We start from the raw sequence: 27,247 nt of genomic DNA, 5'->3' as shown, positions 1-27,247 counted from the left end.
TCTGTGCAAACACAGGGAGCAAAATCTTGTGAGGGAATGCGCGCATGAGATGTTGGCAATTTTTTGCTTCTGCGCATGGGCAGGAACAAAAAAAAATCACCAAAATCTCGCACACGTGTGCATCCTCTCGCGAGATTTTGCTTCCTATGCATGCCGGCGACCCAAAGCTGTGCGTGCATCGCGTTGGTAGCGGCAGTAAGTAACAACACCCCACCCGCCCGATTATATCCAACAATTTCACTGAAAAGTGTAGTGGTGAGCTCAGATAAATATGAAAATAAGTCCATGGTCTCAGATCTCAGAGGCACAACATTGAGTTGCAGTCAGCTAGCTCTCATCGTTCCCTTGAAGAGGACCAAAGGTTCCAGTTCTAATTCACTGGCAGAGGCACCGCAGGCTGGTCCTTCGCTGTTTCCAGGGCAGGCCTGTGGGGCAGATCTAAGCTGGATCCGACCCCCAGGCTTTGGAGTTTGCCACCCCTGCTCTAGAGCAGTGATTTTCAACCTTTTTTGAGCTGCGGCACATTTTTTACATATACAAAATCATGGGACACATTGAGCGGGGGGGAGGGAGGAGTGGGGGGGCTAAAAAAGTTTGGACAAAAAAATTATCTCTCTCTTCCTCCCTTTCACTCTATTTCTCTCCCTCTTTCTCTCTCTTCCTTCCTTCCTCTCTCTCTCCATCCCTTTCTTTCTCCCTTCCTTCCTCTCTTTTTTGCTCTTTCTATCTCTCCCTCCTTCCCTGCCTTTCTTTCTCTCTCTCTCTCTTTTTCTCTCTCTCTGTTGTTTTCTTTCTCTCTCTCTCTCTCTCTTGCTTTCTTTCTCTCTCTCTTTCTCTCTCTTGCTGAGCTTCGCGGCACACCTGACCATGTCTCGCGGCACACTAGTGTGCCCCGGCACACTGGTTGAAAAACACTGCTCTAGAGCATGGTTGTCTAATCTGGGCCACATGGAGTAAAGAGGGATTGTCTTGGACCGCATAAAAACTATGTACAGTGGAGCCTCTACCTAAGAAGGCCTCTACTTAAGAACTTTTCTAGATAAGAACCGGGAGTTCAAGATTTTTTTGCCTCTTCTTTTTTTTTCCCCAAATCTTTTTAATGTTTTATAGATACATATATCACAATTTGTTTATACAGTTTACAGGTCTTATCCAACTTTTTTACCGGTTACAGTTGTTATATAGATAATATTAACTTAATACTATGCAATGCAAAACATGGTAAAAACATTCAAATGGTATTTTCATTTTTTTTAAGGTTTGTACTGCTATTTTGTATAGAATTATACAAATCTTTTCCTTTGAATCCACTCGTGCCAATTGTTCCACATGCTTTTAGTTTCATTGATTCTGTTTCCCTTAAGTAGGTTTGTCATCTCATCCATTTCTGCACATGTATATATCTTGTCTATTATTAAATTTACATGGGAAGTCTGTTCGTTCTTCCATGTTTGCGCTATTGCAATTCTTGTAGCTGTGTTTTTTGCCTCTTCTTAAGAATCATTTTCTACTTAAGTACCTGAGCCTGGAAAAATTTCCCAGGAAATTTGAGAGTGGCACAAAGGCCCGGACAGTTTTCTGCCATTCGCCCTGGGTTTCTCTCTCTGGCGCAGTGTATGGAAGGCAGCCTTGCGCCGGGTGTATGGGAGGCACATGTTTCCTCCTCGTTGCCTCAGAGTCGCTCTTTTTTTTTTTTTAAGCCTTAAAGTTTTGGATTTTTTTTATTCCCCTCACCTTCTTCCTTCAGCAGCGGCTGTCTTCCTCCTCCTCTTCTTCCTCCTCCTCCTCCCACCCAAATTCCGAGCTTTTATTTCTTTCCTAATGGGTTTGCAGGCATTATTTGCTTTTACATTGATTCTACTTACAAAGTTTTCTACTTAAGAACCTGGTCACAGAACGAATTAAGTTCTTAAGAAGAGGTACCACTGTAGTATAGTTAATAATGTAATAATAGTTAATAATGTAATAATGTTAAAAGTTTACGAACTTGTGGGCCCATATTATTAGTTCTCCATGGCCTCAAGGGGCTCGTGGGCGATGGGTTGGACATGCCTGCTCTAGAGCAACCTGAGTGTAACTTGATTTTTATTTCCCACCAAGCAAATCTGCCTTCTCCCAGAACAAAACTCCGTAGTCCACTCCAGCACCCAGGTATATCATTCTACCTGCTGATACGACTAATAAGAAGCATCCCAAGCATTCATATTATTATTTTCTAGATTGACATTCTGTCTTCTTCGGGGTCTTGAGGATATATACATATTACATTCATTCCATCAATTTTCACCATAGCAATCTTGAGAGGGAAGTTGAGTTGTTGTTGTTGTTGTTATTATTATTATTATTATTATTATTATTATTATTATTATTATTAATTGGATTTGACCTGTTGACCAGGAAAAAAATTATTTGGGTTTCCCTAGTGAGTTTCTACAGCTGAAGTTGGACTTCAACCCAACCACTGTATCACAATGCCTGTGTAACATCTTCCAACAATTACAGATATTGAAGCCCCACCCAATGTGGAACACTATAGATGGGCTTCTTTAAATAAGATAGCCACTAGGGAAGCTGTTATATTCTCAGACTGAAGCACATAGGCTTCAGTCAGGTCCTCCATTCTGGAGGGAAAATACTGACTGTTGATTGGCTAGACCGTCTGGCAGCTCCCTATAAAAGGGCTGGGTGTCAGAAGAGCCTTTGCTGGATTGTAAATAGTTGCCAAGTGTAGAACTGTCGTTTTGAAGCCACTTCTGACTGCCTCTTCCATTCACCCTATTTAACAGAAACAGACTACTTACATGACTATGTACTACTTACATATGTTCTGAAAGATGCTGAATCTCACCAAAAATGAAAACTTTCCAGCATGGTTTTTAAGTGTAGCGGACAGTTTGGGATGCAAAGAATACCAGCCAATCAGTGCTCTTTCTTCCTGCTCCAAACCAATTAATTATTCAAGGTACCACGCACAGCCAGTTTGCGAAATATTCCTCCCATTCATCCTGGATGTGTGTGAATTCATGCATGTGCACCCACACAGAAAGGAAGCTTGGTTGTTAAAAACCACTAGTCTTTGAAGTGAGAAGCCTGGGAAATTACAGTACAGTAGTACCTCTAGATACGAGCTGCTCTACATGCAAGTATTTCCAGATACGAGCTAGGAGGGGAGAGACATTTCTGTTCTACTCCCGAGCTCAAATTCGGGATACGAGCCGAGCATCCACTAGGTGGCGCAAGAATCCTTGCTTTTGGTTAGAATCCTTGCTTTTGGTTATCTCGGAGGGGAAAAAAGTTATTTGTTCCAGAATACGAGTTGCCTCGAGATACAAGCTCCCTTATAGAACGAATTATGCTCGTATCTAGGGGTACTACTGTACCAGATTAGTATAGCAAATGTAGAACAGCAGATACCAGGAAGAACTTTGTGCAGAGAGAGAGTATGGCATACTTGGCCATGTTTTATCTGCTCTACAGTTCTGCACCTCTCTTGGTCTAATTATTTGTTATATTGCTTAACAGTTCATGAGTAACAGTCTCATTTTTAATTGAGTTCACCTTGAGCTTTATGCTAAAAAACCTGTTTAATATAATGATTCCCTTAAAGGAAATCTGGCACAAAGAATATGCATTTGTGTCCTTCTCATACTTCCTACCATTATTTTTATTTGGTAGACTACATTAATACAGAGCTATACGAATCTAAGAATTCACACTTTGTGCTTCACAAGTCAAGTGCATAAGAGTGCGTTGCTATTTATTTTTGGCATCAGATGGTTTTCTTTAGGTAAATGAAAATATACGTTTATTCATTTCCAAAATATACATGTTTCTAATATCCAAAAGTGTATGTAACAAAAGAAATGTATATATATATATGTGTGTGTGTTTGTATATGTGTGTGTTACATATTTTGTCTGATATATATATATATTATTGTTGTTGCTATTATTATTATTATTATTATTATTATTATTATTATTATTATTTATTAGATTTGTATGCCGCCCTTCTCTGAAGACTCAGAGCGGCTCACAACAGTGATAAACAATGTGACAATTCCAATACTTAAAAACAACATCTAAAAGCATCTATATCATTAAAAACCATACAATTCAATCATACCATAAATAAGTAAATCACATTAGCCTAGGGATACCTCAAGTAATTCATGCCTGGCGGCATAGGTGGGTCTTCAGTAACTTACGTATGTGTGTATAAATACACACACACACACACACACACACACTGCTCAAAATAATAAAGGGAACACTTAAACAACAGAATATAACTCAAAGTAAATCAAACTTACATGAAATCAAACTGTCCACTTAAGAAGCAACACTGATTGACAATCAATTTCACATGCTGTTGTGCACATTCAACTTTGTACAGAACATAGTGATCCAATGAGAATACTTTCATTCATTCAGATCTAGGATGTGTTCTTTGAGTGTTCTCTTTATTTTTAATACACACACACACACGAAAACCGCTCACCCATTAAACACGAAAATCTCCATAAACATAAAGCCTACAAACTTGAAATTTGCCACCTATGTTCCTCTTGCCTTCTAGTTGTTCAATAAGAAAGGATTTTTCAAAATGACCATTGGAGCATGAGTATTTCTTATATTATTATTAACAAGCCCTGATGCTAAAGAATTCTACTCCCCCCTCCCCACCTGAAAAGAAATCTGATCCAAATGCAAAATACAAGCAGAGGCGTTTCAGTTTAGCTTTTGCTTTCACAGCAGCAAGCAGCTTTACTGCAGAACAGTTGAGCTAAGCCACACATCCATTCCTTCCTGTCTTTTTCTTGCTCATACAGCAAATACTGTTTGAGTTTCCAAACACCCCTCAACTCTCTCACGCACTAACAAGATGCTAGCCAGATGAATATCGATGGATGCAGAGACAGATTTTACCCCCCTTATTTTCCTCCTCAGTTCAAATGAATCTGTTCCTTCTACTGTAACAACAGTTAAAGGGAAAAGAGGCAAAAAAAAACACAGGAAAAGATTTACAGATAAGATTAGGAAAACACAAGTAAGGGTATCTGCCTGTTTCTTCCATGGCCAGTTCTATGTGGCATGCTCCAGAATCAGTTCACCTGATAGCCTGGTCATCCTCCAGCCAGGGAGCAAAACCAGGAATGTGGTTTTACAGGGAGGTCCTGGGCAATTTATCTGAGGGATGAATTGAAAGTCTATGCTATGCAAAGAATGCCTTAATCTGTAACAGAAACTTAGCTTACCATCTCTAACGAAGTAATACAGTCCCTTTACTGCTTGTTAATTTTTAAGCTTTGTCAATTTATCAAGCCCTGTCATAAAGTTCCGTAGCGAACGTAAATGTCCAGTCAACGAAGCAGTGGAAGTGATGTGCCGGTGTCTGGAGGCTGTTGGGGCCTGGATGGGTGTCAACGGACTCAAACTCAACCCAGATAAGACGGAGTGGCTGTGGGTTCTGCCTCCCAAGGACAATCCCATCTGTCCGTCCATCACCCTGGGGGGGGAATTATTGAACCCGCACCTTGGGCGTCCTCGATCCACAGCTCACATTAGAGAACCATCTTTCAGCTGTGGCGAGGGGGGCGTTTGCCCAAGTTCGCCTGGTGTACCAGTTGCGGCCCTATCTGGACCGGGACTCATTGCTCACAGTCACTCATGCCCTCATCACCTCGAGGTTCGACTACTGTAATGCTCTCTACATGGGGCTACCTTTGAAAAGTGTTCGGAAACTTCAGATCGTGCAGAATGCAGCTGCGAGAGCAGTCATGGGCTTACCTAGGTATGCCCATGTTTCACCATCACTCCGCAGTCTGCATTGGCTGCCAATCAATTTCCGGTCACAATTCAAAGTGTTGGTTATGACCTTTAAAGCCCTTCATGGCACTGGACCAGAATATCTCCGAGACCGCCTTCTGCTGCACGAATCCCAGTGACCGATTAGGTCCCACAGAGTGGGCCTTCTCCGGGTCCCGTCAACTAAACAATGTCGGTTGGCGGGCCCCAGGGGAAGAGCCTTCTCTGTGGCGGCCCCGACTCTCTGGAACCAACTCCCCCCAGAGATTAGAACTGCCCCTACTCTCCCTGCCTTTCGTAAACTCCTTAAAACCCACCTTTGTCGTCAGGCATGGGGGAACTGAATCACCTCCCCCGGGCATGTACAATTTATGCATGGCATGTTTGTGTGTATGTTTGTTTAGTAAATGGGTTTTTTAAAATATTTTAAATTCTATTTAGATTTGTCATGAATTGTTGTATCCTGCTGTGAGCCGCCCCGAGTCTGCGGAGAGGGGCGGCATACAAATCTAAATAATAAATAAAATAAAATAAATTGTTATTTAGCTTGCCTTTATGAGGAAAAGTACAATGAATAGATAGGATGCTGGAAAATATATTCTGTGATTTTGAAACAAAAAAAAATTACATGCCCAAGTTTTCTTGAGAATAATTGGCTTGTATCTGCATTATTACATCCTTTGAAATGCAGAAGATCCCACCTAGTTATTTTAAACATGTCTCTTGATCACTGGCTCAGTACATCTGTAACGGAACACAGATATTCAGCTTTGGGGTTTTTCATCAACCCCTTCGTGGTCAGAATATTTTCAGATCTTGCAATGAAATGCTGATGTCTATCCCCAGCTGAGTATGCAAATGAGATTTTACTGGCTGGGAGGTATCAGCATGTACTTACCAAGCGGGTTTTTCTAGACTGAGACTCATCAAAAAGACATTTTGCTTATAAATCAGATGGTTGTTAAAGTTACTTGGACTGACACTGTGCGTGAGCTAAGTGGGAAGAGACATGCAGAAACAGGGTAAAGTATGGCTATGCTTTCTTTAATAGGCTCGGAACTGATGTAAAGAGGCATTTGCCTTTGTTGAACATATTTCACCATTCCTCTCAAGATGAAATATGCATTGACAAAATATTTCTCATTTTTCCTGCAAGCCATTCTATAGCTGCCTAGAGGCAGGCTTTTTGCTATGTGGTTTGTTTCCTTTTTCAAATTCTACAAAGTTTAGGAAAATAGGTTGGTGTACCTTTGTTTTGATCCAGGGAGTGTTTGTTTAATAACACGTGAATTTCCTCATTCCTTCCATCACTGGCTGATGCTGTTGAGATTTCGAATAGTTGTATGGTATTGATGTAGCATCTTGTATCAAAAGTGTTCCCGTAGAAGAGCTCAAAACTGGGGACGGAAGGACTGTTCGTACCTCGAGCAAACTCTGGAGTGCAGCAGAAATTATGATGATATTGCTTCAGTCATTATTCCAAATTACAGTCAGAACTGAGGAAGCATCTTGGATGAGAGGCGAAAAACATCTTCAAGGAGAAACAAAGTCTAGGTGCTGTTTGTAAAGAAGCAACTTTGGTGCAAGCGTTCCCTAGATCAGTGTTTTTCAACCAGTGTGCCATGGCACACTAGTGTGCCGTGAGACATGGTCAAGTGTGCCGTGAAGCTCAGAGAGAGAAAGAAAATAAGAGAGAGAGAGAGAAAGAAAGAGAGAGAGAGAGAAAGAAAGAGAGAGAGAGAGAAAGAAAGAGAGAGAGAGAGAAAGAAAGAGAGAGAGAAAGAGCAAGAGAGAAAGAAAACAAGAGAGAGAGAGAGAAAACAGAGAGAGAGAGAGAAAGAAAGAAAGAGAGAAAGAGAGAAAAAGAAAGAACGAGAGAGAGAGAGAGAGAAAGAGAGAGAAAGAGAGCAAGAGAGAAAGAAAGCAAGGGAGAGAGCAAGAGAGAGAAAAAGAAAGAAAGAGAGAGAGAAAGAGGGATGGAGAGAGAGAGAAAAGAGAAAGACAGAGAAAGAGGGAGGGAGAGAGAAATAGAGCGAAAGGGAGGAAGAGAGAGAGAGAGAATTTTTTCTCCAACTTTTTTTTAGCCACCCCTCCCCCTCCCCACTCAATGTGCCCCATGGTTTTGTAAATGTAAAAAATGTGCCATGGCTCAAAAAAGGTTGAAAATCACTGCCCTAGATATCTGAGGATCTCCATAGGCTTCAGTCGTTACAGGACAGAATATTTTTTTGCTTCTTTCTATTGATCTCTCCTTGCTTTTGTACTTTCCCAGGGAACAAAATTAGAAGGAAAACTCAGTATGGTGCTACCGAGTCAGCAAAGCCACTTGATCCCCAGGAGAACCAGGATCAAACCTACTTGGACGAAAGAATCGTGATTCCAGATGTTGGTGGGGTAAGTCTGTGGCTACGAGTTTGCACACTGTTTGCCATCTGGGAGTTTTACTCTTGACTGAAAAGTCCTTTTGGAACGATCGGCTGCACATCATAATTGGGCTCACACAGCATGTGAATGAGTACTGTGGGGATGCTTTGACAGTTATAAAGGGCAAGAACCAGCCATAAGTCACTTTTTCAGGGATGTTTATTTATTTTATTTATTTATTTATTTTGTCCAATACACAATGAGGGTTTTAGTGGGTATATATCTATATACAGTGTTCCCTCGATTTTCGCGGGTTCGAACTTCGCGAAATGTCTATACCATGGTTTTTCAAAAATATTAATTAAAAAAATACTTTGCAGGTTTTTTCCCTATACCACAGTTTTTCCCACCCGATGACGTCATATGTCATTGCCAAACTTTCGTCTGCCTTTAATAAATATTTTTTTTAATAAACTTTAATAAATAAACATGGCGAGTAATAATCTAAATGGTTGCTAAGGGAATGGGAAATTGTAATTTAGGGGTTTAAAGTGTTAAGGGAAGGCTTGTGATACTGTTCATAGCCAAAAATAGTGTATTTACTTCCGCATCTCTGCTTCACGGAAATTCGACTTTTGCGGGCGGTCTTAGAACGCATCCCCCGCGAAAATCGAGGGAGCACTGTACACATAGTAAAATACATGATGAAGGTTATAGAGGAGATACTCATAGTAAAATATATCTAAGAAATACGGTAATAGAAAAGAAGATATAGTAATAGAACATATCAATGAAAGAATAGAAGAAGAGATATAGGAATAGAAGAAAGGTACAGGAGATATAGGAGAGCAATAGGACAGGGGACGGAAGGCACTCTAGTGCACTCGTACTCGCCCCTTACTGACCTCTTAGGAATCTGGATAGGTCAAACATAGATAATCTAAGAGTAAAGTGTTGGGGGTTTGGGGATGACACTATGGAGTCCGGTAATGAGTTCCACGCTTTGACAACTCGGTTACTGAAGTCATATTTTAACTTCAGATGATTGCTAAACAAAGGACTGCAATGTTTTAAGCAATAGAACAGCTTGCTTCCCAGAGTTTTGGGTGCTCTATTGCTGGAGGCTTTCAATAGAAGGCTGGACAATCATTTGTCTAAAACAATACTCGTGTCTTTGGCAGGAGGTTAGAATAGATCTCCAGTCTACTTCCAGTCCTATGACTCTTTGAAAAGCCATGTCAAATTCCTTCCGTACTATTGTTAAGAAAACCCTGTGGATATGTGCACAGTCCCCAGGAATGGAGCTTAACTGAAACTGATTTTTTTTTAACATAGAATTAACAAAATAGCTGGCAAGGAAAGAGAGAGCTTATTGGAAAGCCTGGGAGGTGTAAACAGATCATGGCATAGAGGGCCAAGGCCATTTTCATTTGCAAGGATTGAACCAATCCAAGATCAAGGCTGTGTCTCTGAGTTGTTGGTCTTTGCAGGTGGAGCCAATTAATTTCTGGATCCGATGCTGCTTTAGAAAAAAGAAAACAAATGCTGCAGGGATAGTTTGGCAGGGTGGGCAGCTGCTCCCTGGAGGGAATAGATCCCTGCCTTACCCCTTCTGCCAATTTCTGAGTCTGCTGTCACCATGGAAGCATCTGGCTGGCAGGAGCCACGCAATTTCCTTACCCGCCAGCCTGTTGATTATACTGGCCAGCACAAGATGTTGACGCTTCGTGGGCCGTGCTGTTGTAGCCAAGATCATGTACAGCTTCCAAACCACAGCTGCCCACCCTTGGTCCCCCAAAAGGCTAGAAGCAATTTAGAAGCAGGATACATACAGATAGACAGATGGATATATACCAGTGATGGCGAACCTATGGCACGGGTGCCACAGGTGTCATGCGGAGCCATAGCTGCTGGCACGCAAACTGTTGCCCTCGCTCAGCTCCAACATGCATGTGTATGATGGACAGTTCATTTTTATTTCACACAGAGGCTCTGGGAGGGCATTTTTGGCTTCCAGAGAGCCTCCAGGGGGATGGGGGAGGGTGTTTTTACCCTCCACCGGCTCCAGAGGGATGGAGGAGGGTGAAACACAAGCCTACTGGGCCCACCAGAAATTGGGAAGCAGGATGTTTCCGGCCTCCAGAGGGCCTCTGGGGCAGGGCAGGAGATGTTTTTGCACTCCCTAGGCATTGAGTCAGGGCTGGACAGCAGGCAGGATAGGGTGGAACGGAGTTCCACTGGTGGAAATGAAGCTGTGTGCCCAGCTCCAGCTGACTACCCCCCCCCCGTCCCATCCTCCTCCTCGGAAAGTGGCAGGGAGACCAACACCGGCAGGAGTTGCAGGGGGCCCTTTTCCTCCCCACTCTTTTCTCAACAGCTGATTGGCACCCGTTCGCCTAGCTACCCAGCCTGAGGCAGGGGGCGACCCAGGAAGGAGAGTGCGTGAAATGCGAAGCAAATTGTCGCCTCAGAGAGCGACACTGGTGATGTTGTAAGTCGAGGACTTAACAGTTCCCTTGAATGATGATGATCGTTCAAGCCACTCCCACCTGGTCACATGGCCGGCAAGCCATTCCTACCCAGTCACATGATCATCAAGCCACACCCACAAAATAAGCCACACCCACAGTGCGGCAGTAAAAATTTGGGCTGCCCATTACTTCATTCAGTTATGGATGTGGACACTCGTGCATGTGTGATAGTACATGCACACAGTCTTTCGGCACCCAAGAGGAAAAAAATCACCATCACTGATATATATACAGACCATCTCTCTCTCACACACACACACACAAACACACACAAACAAATAGCATTGATCTGCATGAGAGAGAGCAGTAATTGGGATCAAAGTGGTATGTCCTATGTCAGGTTTTTCTAAGGGATACACTTGTTGGTTGACAAGAAGAGTGGTCTTGTCAGCCCGATTCAGCAGAATAAGCTATCCAAGAATGATAGTGTTACCACGACTTTTCTTCTCTGGCTTTTTGGTTAAATCTTCCGTATCTTTGTTCTCCAGTATGGTTTCAGTTTCAGAAAACTTTGGGCTTTCACCGGGCCGGGATTCCTCATGAGTATTGCCTACCTGGATCCAGGAAATATTGAGTCAGACTTACAATGCGGTGCTGTCGCTGGCTTCCAAGTGAGTATGTGAAGAAAGGGAGGAGAGGCCAACCAAACAAATATCCCGCAGTGACTTACTTTTAAATTAATTCAAATATACCTCCTTATTCATCTTTTCCAATTATTAAAACCCATCCCAAGGCTGGAAACAGAAGAATACCTGCATACTTCCAGTTTTCATTGCTCAGCCTCTACATAGACCATCTACTGCCTTATGTATCCCAGTGGCCGGTTAGGTCCCACAGAGTTGGCCTTCTCCAGGTCCCATCAGCCAGACAATGTCATCTGGCGGCGCCTAGGGGAAGAGCCTTCTCTGTGGTGACCCCGGTCCTCTGGAATCAACACCCCCCCTCAGAGATTCATACCACCCCCGCCCTCCTAGTCTTTCGTAAGGCATTGAAAATGCATCTCTGCCAACAGGCCTGGGGTCATTGAAAATTTAACATCTACCCTGGCCTATGAGTGAAGAATCATAGGATGAATGTGGATGGTTGTTTTTAGAATTTAGATTGCTATGTGTTTTAGTATAGAGATTTGTAGAGTATTTTGATATTAGATTTCTTCATGTTTTATACTTGTTTACTCTGAGCTGCCCAGAGTCCCAGGTGAAGGGCAGCATAGAAATCTTAATAATGAATGGATGAATGAATGAATGAACGAACGAACGAACGAACGAACGAACAGGCAAACAAACAAACAAATAAATTTACAGGGACTTTACAAAGTTGTCCCCATTCATTGTATTTTCTATAATTGACCCTCCATCCTGTATATATATATATATATAATTGTTTATCATATTTGTACAACTGTGCATCTCGTCAAAAGTTGCTCTGGGTAGACTCAGGATGGACATGTGTTTCTGAGATTCTCTCCCAATATCCTAGAGCTATAATCCTTTCAGTCCTCTTTAATTATTGTTGTAATGATACAGAATCTCCTATGTGTTCAGTGATCATGTGCCTTTGCTCCCTACACAGCTGCTCTGGGTCCTGCTTTGGAGCACAATTTTGGGTTTGCTCTGCCAAAGGCTGGCTATCCGGCTCGGGGTAGTTACAGGCAAGGATTTAGGAGAGATATGTCATCACTACTATCCCAGGGTGAGTATGAATGTGTAGTAGTCAATAAGGCAACATTGGCTCCAAATTCTGGTTTATTCAGTGACTGCAGTGGCAGAATGGTAATTGCAAATGGAACTAAATTGACCTCCATCTGCCTTTCTTTCTCTGGCTTTGCACTTGGTGCCTAGCTACAATGTAGTTCAATCAATTGTATGATCCAAACAATTGTGATTTACACAAGAAACCAGGGTAAAACAAAGCATGATTCGATTTCATGTGTTTGCAAGACGGTGGTCGGTGGCCATGGCTTATTGTTTGTTTTATGCAACATGTTAATATATAAAATCATGGTTTTGCAAACAACATCAGTTTTTAAATCTACTTGATTTATATATTGCCTTTTTGTTTGAAACCATGCTCAGTAAAAACATATTCTAAAGAAGATTCACATTTAAAGAAAAGTAACCAAATCATTCACTGTTAATCTTGTAAAGATTTTATTTTATTTTATTTATTTATTTATTTTGTCCAATACACAATACATATTGAAGAGGATAGACATGAAGTATTATATATAAAGAAAAGATATAAAAGTAGAGGAGAAGATATATGAAAGGAAGAAAAGATATATGAGATATGAGATAAGGAGAGACAATTGGACAGGGGATGAAAGGCAGGCTAGTGCACTTATGTACGCCCCTTTTCTAAAAGCAGAGGAAGTGGGATTCAAATTCAATTTCCAAGGAAACGCAAGTCATAGTTGGGAATGATGGGTGGGGGAAATCGTTTGACATTGAGAACAGGAGCATTTTCAGAAGGGTCTTTCCTTTTGTAAAAAAAGTTTTCTTTATTTCAATATAAACATACATAAATAGACATTTAAAAACATTGGACAATGTGTGACAGTCCTGTTTTTTATTTCCTATTGTGATATTTCTATATTACCATTATTACTATTATTAAATATGTATTAAATACATAATATTATACATCAATCTTACATGAGGTGGACAAAAAAATGGAAACACCTTGCAGCTCTTCCGTGGAATCCAGATTTGTGAAGCTACCTTTTAACAGTTTTTGTGGAAACTGGGTTCTGTACGTGTCTATTAAGCTCTGCAGTGATTTTAGGAGCTGTGGTCTTGCGATCCGCTCTAACAATTCCAACATTAATAATATTCTGACTCATCTTTATTTTTTATCTCCATTGTTAATTTATCCATTTCTGCACTATTATATTTTCTATTAAGTCTTCGTTAGATGGTATGCTTTCGCTTTTCCATTGTTGTGCAAAGATAATTCTCGACGCTGTTATTAGTATATATAAAATTAAATAAAATTGACACTTTTCATAATTTTTATGTGTTATTCCCAATAAGAAAAAAATCTGGGTTTTTTTTTTCAATTTTACTTTCCAGTATTTTTTTCCAACCACTTTTGGACTATATCACAATATTTCTTTGCTTTATCACAATGTCACCACATATGATAATAAGAACCATTCTCTTTCCTGCACTTCCAACATTAGGTGAATGTTTCTTATTTATCTTCATTAATTGTGTTGGTGTTATATGTCACCTATAAAACATTTTATACCAGTTCTCTTTGTACACTGTAGCTAATGTCAATTTTTTTGCACTTAGAAAATAACTGGTAATTGCTCATATCTTTGTCCATTAGCATCCTGTGATCCCTGTTGTTGTTGTTTTTTTGTTGTTGTTGTGCTGTGTTTTGTATCAGGCTACCTGCTTTTTTGTTGTTGTGTTGTTGTTGCACTAATTGTCAGTTCCAGACATTTTTACTTTTTTTCCAAAAAATAGTGTAATTGCTAAGAAGCAATGTGACTAAGTTCTGGGCAACTGTTGCCAGATCTGAGTTTCTTAGGCATGATGACAGATGACAAACTAATCCTATGACTCTTCCTTTATTGCTGCAATAGTGTGGATTCCTCCTGGCTTTGAGTTGACCAAGAAAGATGCCAGATTCATTGGCACTGCTCCCACAACCTAGCTGTTTTATGCGTCATTAAGAAGCTCAATGAATAGAGCTGTTCTTTCCAGCTTTAACATGTAATAATTTAAGGGCAGCAATTGGTGGGTTCCTTTGCTGCATTTCCCCCACCTGCCCACCCTCAGCTGCATCAGCAGCCCAAAGAAAAGCAACCACAGTCTCTTTCATGGGCAGTGGGTAATTGGAGAAGATTTAGGTCACCTCCTCATGGTCATTGTGCATCTTTATATTGGCCCAAGTAATAGGATGCTTTACACACAAGAAAATGGAGAGGAGAGGAGAGAATGAAGAATAGAATAGAATGGAATGGAATGGAATGTGATAGGATGGGATGGGATGTAATAGGAGAGGAGAGGAGAGGAGAGAGTGAAGAACAGAATAGAATAGGATAGGATAACCATATAATAGAATAGAATGGAATAGAATAGGAGAGGCGAGAACAGAATGAAGAATAGAATAGGATAGGATAGGATAACCATATAATAGAATAGAATGGAATAGAATAGGAGAGGAGAGGAGAGAATGAAGAATAGAATAGAATGGAATGGAATGGAATAGAATAATGGAATAGAATGATAGAATAGAACAGAACAGAATAGAATAACCATATAATAGAATAGAATGGAATAGAATAGGAGAGAAGAGAATGAAGAATAGAATAGAATAGAATGGAATGGAATGGAATAATGGAATAGAATGATAGAATAGAACAGAACAGAATAGAATAACCATATAATATAATAGAATGGAATAGAATAGGAGAGAAGAGAATGAAGAATAGAATAGAATAGAATGGAATGGAATGGAATAATGGAATAGAATGATAGAATAGAACAGAACAGAATAGAATAACCATATAATATAATAGAATGGAATAGAATAGGAGAGAAGAGAATGAAGAATAGAATAGAATGGAATGGAATAGAATAATGGAACAGAATGATACAATAGAACAGAACAGAATAGAATAACCATATAATATAATAGAATGGAATAAAATAGAATAGGAGAGGTGAGAAGAGAATGAAGAATATAATAGAACAGAAGAGAACAGAATAGTTGGAAGGGACTTTGGATATCTTCTAGCCCAATTACTCTCAGGCTATTTCTGAGCATGTATCTAGTGATCTTCTGGAAGTAAGTTAAACATGTGTCTGAGAATAGTATGGCATTTTCTCTGATTTTAGGGTAGGATGGGAGTTTTCCAATCCTTGGAAAGCTTCCCACTTCAACTTTAACACACAACACACACAAGTAAAGTTTTAAAAAATGAGCCAAAAGTATTTGGCCACAAACTTTCAAGTAATGCCTAGTTTTCACAATGGGCCTCCTACAGGTCTGAAGGTCAGGTGATCAATATGAAAGAGGTTCATAAGACTGAAGACATTTAATTCTTTATTTACAAAGGAAAATCCAAGAACAAAATTAAGAAAAAATGTTACGAAACCACCTTTTAATAAGAATCAATTACATCAAACCGTATGTGTAAATTCAGTTTTCCATATTTTTCACATGGATGTGAAATACTTTTGTGTTAGCTGGTACTGATTGTATACTAAAGGTTATATGACCAAAATGAAGAGTAGAAGTGAGTTTTTTAAAAGAATAAATCAAAAGGACTGAAATAAAGGACTGTTCTTTATAATAGACATGGTCACCGCAACTATGTCCCATCCCTACACTAGTGTCATGGGTGAATGATGATCACTGAGCTCCTAATATGTTGTAGCCAAAATTAGGAAGAGACGTAGAGACATCCTAGAGTATGAATTTTTCCGCTGAATCTTCTAACAGCCCGACTGTTGTCCTTTCCACACTAGGTCCCACGTGTGCTGCTCTGGATTATGATCGAAATTGCTATCATTGGCTCTGATATGCAGGAGGTGATTGGAACGGCAATTGCTTTCAACCTCCTTTCAGCTGGGCGGTAAGTTCCCTGATTTTATTTTTTTTAAAAAAATGTTTTATTCTAGTTTTTTCTTACATGTAAATTTTTATTTTATTTTATTTTATTTTATTTTTTTATTTTTTATTATTTATTCATTCATTCATTCATTCATTCATTCATTCATTCATTCATTCATTCATTCATTCATTCATTTATTTATTTATTTATTTATTTATTTATTTATTTATTTATTTATTAGATTTGTATGCCGCCCCTCTCCGAAGACTCGGGGCGGCTAACAACAATATAAAAAGACAATGTAAACAAATCTAATATTAAAAACAATCTAAAAAACCCCAATTTAAAAAACCACTCATACATACAAGCATACCATGTATAAATTCTATAAGCCTAGGGGGAAGGGAAAATTTCAATTCCCCCATGCCTGACGACAGAGGTGGGTTTTAAGGAGCTTGCAAAAGGCAAGGAGGGTGGGGGCAACTCTGATATCTGGGGGGAGCTGGTTCCTAGAATCAGGGCTGCCACAGAGAAGGCTCTTCTCCTGGGTCCCACCAAACGACATTGCTTAGTCGACGGGACTGTAAATATAAATCTATTTACAGATCAATACCCGTTTTTGGTATACATTCTTAGCAATTTTATAGCACATAGACAAAAGCAATTAATGGAAAAAACAGGGAGCTAACATCCATCTCAGTTGATATGTGTTAATAATAAAGAAAGGAAAAAGATTTTCTATAGGCACAAGACAAAGCAATGGGCAGGTTTGAGAGCATTCAAGTGATGGGAATGCTATGGAACTACCAGACACTGGACTGTACCATTGGGTCTCTACCTAGGTCTATCTAGAGTCAGCAAAAATTGAAGTGAATATAAGGTGAAACCAAGGCTACCATTTCTCTGCTCTGCACTTCAGGCATAATTCCTCCCCATTTTAAATATCCTCCTGTAGAATACAGTGGTACCTCTACCTAAGAACGCCTGTACTTAAGAACTTTTCTAGAGAAGAACCGGGTATTCAAGATTTTTTTGCCTCTTCTCAAGAACCATTTTCCACTTACAAACCCGAGCTTCCAAAACTGTAACCGGAAAAGGCGAGGAGAAGCCTCTGTGGGGCCTTTCTAGGAATCTCCTGGGAGGAAACAGAACTGGAAAAGGCAGGGAGAAGCCTCCATGGGGCCTCTCTAGGAATCTCCTGGGAGGAAACAGGGCCTCCACTCTCCCTGTGGTTTCCTCAATCACACGCATTATTTGCTTTTACATTGATTCCTATGGATTTAGATTTAGATTTAATTAGATTTGTATGCCGCCCCTCTCCGAGGAAACATTGCTTCTTCTTACAAACTTTTCTACTTAAGAACCTGGTCAAGGAATGAATTATAGAAACATAGAAAAAGACCTCATGGTCCATCTAGTCTGCCCTTATACTATTTTCTGTATTTTATCTTAGGATGGATATTTTTATTATTTGGATTTGTATGCCGCCCCTCTCCGAAGACTCGGGGCGGCTCACAACAAGTGAAAAACAATCCAATACAATCCAATTAATTAAAATAGTATAAGTTTAAGAAAATCCCCTGTACTAACATACACACATACAGACATACCATATATAACTTCAACGTGCCCAGGGGAAGATGTTTAGTTTCCCCATGCCTGACGGCAAAGGTGGGTTTTGAGGAGTTTACGGAAGGCAGGAAGAGTAGGGGCAGTTCTGATCTCCGGGGGGAGTTGGTTCCATGTTTATCCCAGGCATGTTTAAATTCAGTTACTGTGGATTTATCTACCACGTCTGCTGGAAGTTTGTTCCAAGGATCTACTACTCTTTCAGTAAAATAATATTTTCTCATGTTGCTTTTGATCTTTCCCCCAACTAAATTCAGATTGTGTCCCCTTGTTCTTGTGTTCACTTTCCTATTAAAAATACCGTACTTCCCTCCTGAACCTTATTTAACCCTTTAACATATTTAAATGTTTCGATCATGTACCCCCTTTTCCTTCTGTCCTCCAGACTATACAGATTGAGTTCATTAAGTCTTTCCTGATACGTTTTATGCTTAAGACCTTCCACCATTCTTGTAGCCCGTCTTTGGACCCGTTCAATTTTGTCAATATCTTTTTGTAGGTGAATTAAGTTTGTAAGTAGAGATACCACTGGGCTGAGGAATTGTCACTGCAATGTTTGTCATATATTGCCTGATCGTGTATTTCAGGCTGCCCAAAAGACACAATTATGGAAGCAAAGAATGTTGCACTTCAAAGTTGCAGGATATAGAACAGCCTTCTCCAATTTGATGGTCATCAGAGGTTAATGCAAAGTACTGTAAAGGATCATTGCGGGTGGAGAAGAGCTAAAATCCAGCGGCACAGCACAGCTCCAGGTTCTAAGCTCTCTAGAACTAGATAGTACTGGAAAAGTTTCCCATCTAAAACTCGAAGAGGTTCTGACAACCTCTGATTGCATTCCCAATTTCTCAAAAGCTAGCAGAGTCCAATTTGCACTTCATTTTCACCCATTTTGAGATGTTAGGGCCTCCTGGTCTGTAAAGCAAAGATCAGGAGAGAAAGATATTGGTGGTGAGTGCTGAGAGGACAATGGGAAGCATCTATGGGAAAATGCATTTTCAAGTTTTAAAAAGTAAAATAAACCCAGCTTTGTTCCAAAAGCAGATAAGCGTGACTGAGCCAGCAGTGCATGGACACAATTCTTAGATACAGCGGTGCCGATTACAAACCAGAAAAAAAAAACCAGTGGAAAGTCAAAGGAGAAACTCTGACTTGGCCTAACAGAATCATTCTTTGAATTAATAATTTCTATCATTCTTTGAATTAAAGACACTGGCAAATTTAAGGCGCTTGAAGAGATGTTTTGTTGTCACAAAATCTATCCCTTAGCTACCCTCTATGAACAGTACCAGCAGAAAAATCCTACGAGACTAAAGTGTTTCAGTTCAACTTGGCATAGAAAGCACCAACCCTCCTGGATTTTGTGCGTGCTTCCATTTCAGTCAGACTCCAACTTATGATAGCAGAACACTGTGTCTTCATAGTACTCCGAGAAATAGTCAGATTTGTGTATCTTCCCCTAGTATCTTCCCCTAACCCCCAACATTTTATTATTAACCGTTCCAAACTTGACTGTAAAAAATACAACTTTAGTAATCGAGTTGTCGAAGCGTAGAATTCACTACCGGACTCTGTACTATCATCCCCTAACCCCCAACACTTTACCCTTAGACTATCCACGGTTGACCTCATCAAGTTCCTAAGAGGTCAGTAAGGGGCGTGCAAAAGTGCACCAGAGTGCCTACTGTCTCCTCTCCTATTGTCTCTCCTATATCTCCTATATCTACTCTTCTATCCCAATATCTTTTCCTGCTATTCTCTCATAGTTATATTTCACTCCTTTATTTTCTCCTCTATTCCCCCTTTAATACATTCTACCTGATTATATCCTCTATAACCCTCATTGTGTATTATTGTGTATTGGACAAAACAAATAAATAAATAAAATAAATAAATTTTACCGTTAGACTATCCGCAGTTGACCTCTCCAGATTCCTAAGAGGTCAGTAAGGGGCGTGCATAAGTGTACTACGTGCCTCCCATCCCCTGTCCTATTGTCTCTCCTATAGCTCATATATCGTATCTACTATTCTTCTATTCTATTCTTCTTATAATATTCTTATATTTTCATTTCTATTCTTTCTCTAATATATTTTACTTGAGTATATCCTGTATAACCTTCATTGTGTATTATTGTGCATTGGACAAAAAAAACCCCAATTCTATCTGAATGATACATTTTTACTTTTCTTTTTTGCAGCATTCCTTTGTGGGGTGGAGTCTTGATCACAATTGTGGACACCTTCTTCTTCCTCTTCTTAGATAAATACGGTAAATACTAGGCCAGAGAAAAGGAAGGTATACATGGTTGAGTCATCTAGTGAAAAGTTCAAGTTTATGAGAGCTTGATTACTGTGTTAATAATGATATACTCATATGTTGCAATGGCCAAAACCAATATCGCTACCATGCATATATTAGAGGATTTGTAGCTATCGTGTTATGGTTGCTATAGAATTCTTTGCTATGTATTTGTCAGCAGGTATAATAAGCATGTATGTAAGTCGGAGTATACATCACCCATACAAAGTGTTAGGTTATCAAGGTTGATTTATGCTTCTAACCCAACAGTACAGTACCAGAATGAAATTGTCTCTGAAGGCACAAGAATCAGTTCTCAATATAGAACATAGTCCCCCGCCTGCAAAATAGATGGTGCTCATGTGACCCAGATAAGGCAGTAGCTCCAAATAGTAGTAGTAGTAGTAGTAGTAGTAGTAGTAGTAGTAATAATAATAATAATAATAATAATAATAATAATTTTATTGTCATTGTTAAAACAACGAATTGTCATTGGCAACGAAAGTCATGTGACACCCAGAGACCAGTCCCACCATACATAAAATCAGAATAGGTAAATTTAAAAATAGAATAAAAAATAGAATAAAATGTCCCACCCACTACAAATTCCCTACCCTGAACCACTCAACCATCTACATGACAAACCGAGTAATATTGTCCAATAGTTCACTGATGGTGACCCTTTAGTTCGTTGTTAAGTGCGAGTATAGCTCTGGGATAAAAACTATTCAGGAAACATGTGGTCCGAGTTCTAGTTATTCTGTATCTTCTGCCAGAAGGCAACAGTTCAAAAAGATTGTAAGGAGGATGAGAAGAGTCTTTGATAATGGTATGCACCTTCCTAGAACAGCAAGATGTGAAGATGTCATCCAGAGCGGGTAGCTGGAGCCCAATGATGTTCTGGGCAGTTTTAATAATTCTCTGTAGAGCTTTTTTGTTCACTACAGAGCTTCTCCCATACCAATGCCGTATGTCAGGACACTCTCAATGGTGCTGCAATAGTAGGACAACAGTAGATGCTGAGATAAATTTATCTTCCTGAGCATTCTCAGGAAGTACAGCCTCTTTTGTGCCTTCTTCACAAGCATGTTAGCATTCATAATCCATGAGAGGTCCTCTGAGATATAAGTGCCCAGAAATTTGAAACTACCAACCCTCTCCACCTCCTCGCCATTTATGTGCAATGGCGAGGAGGTGCAAAAGAGAGTCAAGCCAGCATTGGCCAAATCAAGACTGTCCAATCTTTGATAGAAAGTTGTATTGGTTGTGTTTTGCATCACAAAACAAGGCACTCTGATGGTGGCCATTCCACTTTGATTCTTTTGGAATTCAAGCTTCACCTGACTAGCCAACTTTGAGTTGGTCGGTAGGTAGACATCAGTGTGTGTGTGTGTGTGTAAGTGTGTGCAAATGAAGATATTTTTTTCAGAAAGTACCGTATTTTTGGAGTATAAGACGCAGTGGAATATAAGACCCAACTTAGTTTTGTCGGAGGAAAACGGGGGGGTGGGGGAGGAAATCTGCCTACAAGGTATTTATCTGGCTAGCATCCTTAGTCTGGTCAGCTTCAGCACATTATTTTATCCCCCGGTTAAGGGCTTTAAAAAAACCTTCTTCGGAGGGAGTAGCAATGAAAGAGCCTGCAAGCCAGGAAGAGCCAGGAAGATCGTTAGCGTCTCTTTAGGTTGATAAAAAAGCTTTGAAAAAGCTACATTTGGAATATAAGGCACATCCAAACTTTCAGCCTCTTTTAGGGGGTGGGAAGGTGTATCTTATAATCCAAAGATTACGGGTAAATCTGTATTGTAAACCTGCATATTTCTGTGTGCCCAGAAACAGAAAGGAGCACTCAAAGTATTATAAATATACTGTAAATATACAGAGTGATTTCATGAAAATAACACCATATTGCCATCATAAAGAGCACCAAGTAAAATGTTAAATATTGTTTAAAATGCAGAGTTTCCTGCTGGAAGCTCTCAGAATTTTGCTCAAAGTACTTCTGGAGGGCATCAGATTGAGCATATCTGCGAGACCGCCTTCTGCCACACGAATCCCAGCGGCCGGGTAGGTCCCACAGAGTTGGTCTTCTCCGGGTCCCGTCGACTAAACAATGTTGTCTGGCGGGACCCAGGGGAAGAGCCTTCTCTGTGGTGGCTCCGACCCTCTGGAATCAGCTCCCTCCAGAGATCAGAACTGCCCCCACCCTCCTTGCCTTTCGTAAACTCCTTAAAACCCACCTCTGTCGTCAGGCGTGGGGGAACTGAGACATCTCCCCCTGCCTATGTAGTTTTTATGCATGATATGACTGTATGTATGTTTTTTATATTGGGGTTCCTTGCTTTTTAGATTTTTTAAATGTACTATTGTTATTTTAGATTCTAATTATTAGATTTGTCATTATGTATTGTTTTTATCACTGTTGTGAGCTGCCCCGAGTCTACGGAGAGGGGTGGCATACAAATCTAATAAATAATAATAATAATAATTTAATTGAGAATCTTAAGGCCTCCCATGGAGAATAAACCTTTCTCTTTTGTCTTCCCCTGACAGGTCTCAGGAAGTTAGAAGCCTTTTTCGGCCTCCTCATTATTATCATGGCAGTAACGTTTGGCTATGAGGTAAAACATGCTCCCTCCTCCCACGCATGAGAACCTCAACCACTCTTCCCTTGACTGGCTAGCAGTCTGAAGATTAGAACCTAAAACCCACCTCCCACCCACTCAAGAATCCAGCAGAGTGGTCTTCTCCAACCTGATATATCCTACACGTATTGTTGTAAAATAATCCCCAGCAACGGAATCTGGGGTTGAGAAGTATTAGGTGGGAATATCTGATCAAACTATACTGCTCAAAAAAAATAAAAATAAAGGGAACACTCAAATAACACATCCTAGATCTGAATGAATGAAATATTCTCATTGAAGACTTTGTTCTGTACAAAGTTGAATGTGCACAACAGCATGTGAAATTGATTGTCAGTCAGTGTTGCTTCCTAAGTGGACAGTTTGATTTCACAGAAATTTGATTTACTTGGAGTTATATTGTGTTTCTTACGTGTTCCCTTTATTTATTTATTTTTGAGCAGTGTATTTTAGCTCAATCTTCAGTGGCTGACAGTGGCAACCAGGTGCTGTCCAGAAATTCATAACAAAAATGTGTGTCCTGTTTCTTTCTTCTTAATTGTACCCATTGAGTGATTTTTGACGATAGTCTGATGCTCTTTATTTGGAGGAGGAAGTTCCAAGTAGCCTGAAATAACCTGAAATAGCTCTATGTATTTGTCTAATATTTAAAAACATGCAGTGAGAAGCCCATGCTCACATCTGGTGACAATGAATGCCAGAAGGAAATTGAATGCGGGAGAAAAGATTTCTGTGTATTCTGGCATCAAAGCAATAGTCAATCAATGGAGCTAAGTTGGCGGAACATAATTGCTTGTGGTTTGTTCCATATATTAAGAATTTCTGACTTCAAATACAGCTTTGCCACCAGGACTCACAAATGCATTAGGTTGCAACACGTTCTCACATCTTTCAAACATATCAAGATAAGCAGATATACTCACATTTTAAGTATGGTACAGCAGCATTGGGGGGCTCTCGTCTTTTCTCTTTTTGGTTGCACATCCCTTCGCTAGCCTCTGGCAAACATCTAATCTGTTTTCCCAACTCTAATTCCTCTGTCTTCCAAGCAGTAGTGGGTGGTAAATCCTGTCGCTATTGATTTGCTTCTGTGAGCCTGCACCCGTGCAATGCCCTTGTGCATGTGCGGAAGCATCCCGGGTGGGTGAGGAGAGCCTCCTGTTGCCGCCACTGCTACCAATTTGCCGATCCAGGCTGAACTACGAGGGTTATCTGGAAAGTGATGTTACAAGGTAGCTCTTGTGGGGAATGTTTGTGGGGGAAGTTGGTATTATTATCGTGTAGCACAGACCTGGGCAAAGGGCGGCCCAAGGGCTGGATGCGGCCTGCCCGCTGTCTGTGACCGGCCCGCGGAGGTTGGAAGGAAGGAAGGAAGGAAGGAAGGAGAAATGGAGGGAGGGAGGAAGGAGAAATGAAGGGTGGGAGGGAGGGAGGGAGGAAGGAAGGAGAAATGGAGGGAGGGAGGAAGGAAGGAATTATCTAGGTCCCCAGCAGTCGGGTTTCAGGCCCGGTTACAGCACGGAAACTGCTTTGGTCGCGTTGATGGATGATCTCTGGCGGGCCCGGGACAGGGGTTTATCCTCTGTCCTGGTGCTTCTTGACCTCTCAGCGGCTTTCGATACCATCGACCATGGTATCCTTCTGCACCGGCTGGAGGGGTTGGGGGTGGGAGGCACTGTTCTCCAGTGGTTCTCCTCCTACCTCTCCGGTCGGTCACAGTCGGTGTTAGTGGGGGGTCAGAGGTCGACTCCGAGGTTTCTCCCTTGTGGGGTGCCTCAGGGGTCGGTCCTCTCCCCCCTGCTATTTAATATCTACATGAAACCGCTGGGTGAGATCATCCAAGGGCATGGGGTGAGGTATCATCAGTACGCTGATGATACCCAGCTTTACATCTCCACCCCATGTCCAGTCAACGAAGCAGTGGAAGTGATGTGCCAGTGTCTGGAGGCTGTTGGGGCCTGGATGGGTGTCAACAGACTCAAACTCAACCCGGATAAGACGGAGTGGCTGTGGGTTTTGCCTCCCAAGGACAATTCCATCTGTCCGTCCATTACCCTGGGGGGGGAATCCTTGACCCCCTCGGAGAGGGTCCGCAACTTGGGCGTCCTCCTCGATCCACAGCTCACATTAGAGAACCATCTTTCAGCTGTGGCGAGGGGGGCGTTTGCCCAGGTTCGCCTGGTGCACCAGTTGCGGCCCTATCTGGACCGGGACTCATTGCTCACAGTCACTCATGCCCTCATCACCTCGAGGTTCGACTACTGTAATGCTCTCTACATGGGGCTACCTTTGAAAAGTGTTCGGAAACTTCAGATCGTGCAGAATGCAGCTGCGAGAGCAGTCATGGGCCTACCTAGGTATGCCCATGTTTCAACATCACTCCGCAGCTTGCATTGGCTGCCGATCAATTTCCGGTCACAATTCAAAGTGTTGGTCATGACCTTTAAAGCCCTTTATGGCACTGGACCAGAATATCTCCGAGACCGCCTTCTACCGCACGAATCCCAGCGACCAATTAGGTCCCACAGAGTGGGCCTTCTCCGGGTCCCGTCAACTAAACAATGTCGGTTGGCGGGCCCCAGGGGAAGAGCCTTCTCTGTGGCGGCCCCGACTCTCTGGAACCAACTCCCCCCAGAGATTAGAACTGCCCCTACTCTCCCTGCCTTCCGTAAACTTCTTAAAACCCACCTCTGTCGTCAGGCATGGGGGAACTGAAACACCTCCCCCGGGCATGCACATTTTATGTATGGGATGTTTGAGTGTATGCTTGTTAACAAAATGGGGTTCTTTTAAATGTTTTAAATTATATTTGGATTTGTTACAAACTGTTATGTTATGCTGTGAGCCGCCCCGAGTCTGCGGAGAGGGGCGGCATACAAATCTAAATAAATAAATAAATAAATAAATAAATAAGGAAGGAGAAATGGAGGGAGGAAGGAGAAATGGAGGGAGGGAGGAAGGAAGGAAGGAGAAATGGAGGGAGGAAGGAAGGAGAAATGAAGGGTGGGAGGGAGGGAGGGAGGAAGGAGAAATGGAGGGAGGAAGGAAGGAAGGAGAAATGGAGGGAGGAAGGAAGGAGAAATGAAGGGTGGGAGGGAGGGAGGGAGGGAGGAAGGAGAAATGGAGGGAGGGAGGAAGGAAGGAAGGAGAAATGGAGGGAGGGAGGAGAAATGGAGGGAGGGAGGAAGGAAGGAAGGAGAAATGGAGGGAGGGAGGAAGGAGAAATGAAGGGTGGGAGGGAGGGAGGAAGGAAGGAAGGAGAAATGGAGGGAGGAAGGAAGGAAGGAAGGAAGGAAGGAGAAATGGAGGGAGGAAGGAAGGAGAAATGGAGGGAGAAAGGAAGGAAGGAGAAATGGAGGGAGGAAGGGAGGAGAAATGGAGGGAGGAAGGAAGGAAGGAGAAATGGAGGGAGGAAGGAAGGAGAAATGAAGGGTGGGAGGGAGGGAGGGAGGGAGGAGAAATGGAGGGAGGGAGGAAGGAAGGAAGGAGAAATGGAGGGTGGGAGGGAGGGAGGGAGGGAGGAGAAATGGAGGGAGGGAGGAAGGAAGGAAGGAGAAATGAAGGGTGGGAGGGAGGGAGGGAGGGAGGAGAAATGGAGGGAGGGAGGAAGGAAGGAAGGAGAAATGGAGGGAGGGAGGAGAAATGGAGGGAGGGAGGAAGGAAGGAAGGAGAAATGGAGGGAGGGAGGAAGGAGAAATGAAGGGTGGGAGGGAGGGAGGAAGGAAGGAGAAATGGAGGGAGGAAGGAAGGAAGGAAGGAAGGAAGGAGAAATGGAGGGAGGAAGGAAGGAGAAATGGAGGGAGAAAGGAAGGAAGGAGAAATGGAGGGAGGAAGGGAGGAGAAATGGAGGGAGGGAGGAAGGAAGGAAGGAAGGAGAAATGGAGGGAGGAAGGAAGGGAGGAAGGAGAAATGGAGGGAGGGAGGAAGGAGAAATGGAGGGAGGGAGGGAGGGAGGAGAAATGGAGGGAGGAAGGAAGGAGAAATGAAGGGTGGGAGGGAGGGAGGAAGGAAGGAAGGAGAAATGGAGGGAGGGAGGAAGGAAGGAAGGAAGGAAGGAAGTAGAAATGGAGGGAGGGAGGAAGGAGAAATGGAGGGAGGAAGGAGAAATGGAGGGAGGAAGGAAGGAAGGAAGGAGAAATGGAGGGAGGGAGGAAGGAGAAATGAAGGGAGGAAGGAAGGAAGGAAGGAGAAATGGAGGGAGGGAGGAAGGAGAAATGAAGGGTGGGAGGGAGGGAGGGAGGGAGGAGAAATGGAGGGAGGAAGGAAGGAAGGAGAAATGGAGGGAGGAAGGAAGGAAGGAGAAATGGAGGGAGGGAGGAAGGAGAAATGAAGGGTGGGAGGGAGGGAGGGAGGGAGGAGAAATGGAGGGAGGAAGGAAGGAAGGAGAAATGGAGGGAGGAA

The 27,247-nt window shown here is 41.8% G+C and overlaps 1 protein-coding gene across 1 annotated transcript in view; it reads left to right on the top strand.

Annotated features, from left to right (window-relative positions):
* SLC11A1 (solute carrier family 11 member 1) overlaps positions 1–27,247 on the top strand; it is a 71,437-nt gene that overhangs the window by 2,822 nt on the left and 41,368 nt on the right. Inside the window, exons 2-7 of the mRNA XM_070729594.1 lie at positions 8,080–8,201; positions 11,191–11,313; positions 12,275–12,394; positions 16,186–16,292; positions 20,101–20,171; positions 22,755–22,822. Of these exons, the coding sequence (XP_070585695.1) occupies positions 8,080–8,201; positions 11,191–11,313; positions 12,275–12,394; positions 16,186–16,292; positions 20,101–20,171; positions 22,755–22,822 (611 nt within the window). The remainder of the gene's footprint in view (positions 1–8,079; positions 8,202–11,190; positions 11,314–12,274; positions 12,395–16,185; positions 16,293–20,100; positions 20,172–22,754; positions 22,823–27,247) is intronic.

This window comes from Erythrolamprus reginae, chromosome 1 (assembly GCF_031021105.1).
Source record: "Erythrolamprus reginae isolate rEryReg1 chromosome 1, rEryReg1.hap1, whole genome shotgun sequence".
In the NCBI taxonomy this organism is placed as follows: Eukaryota; Metazoa; Chordata; class Lepidosauria; order Squamata; family Dipsadidae; genus Erythrolamprus; species Erythrolamprus reginae.
This window is presented reverse-complemented; position numbering and strand designations above follow the sequence as displayed.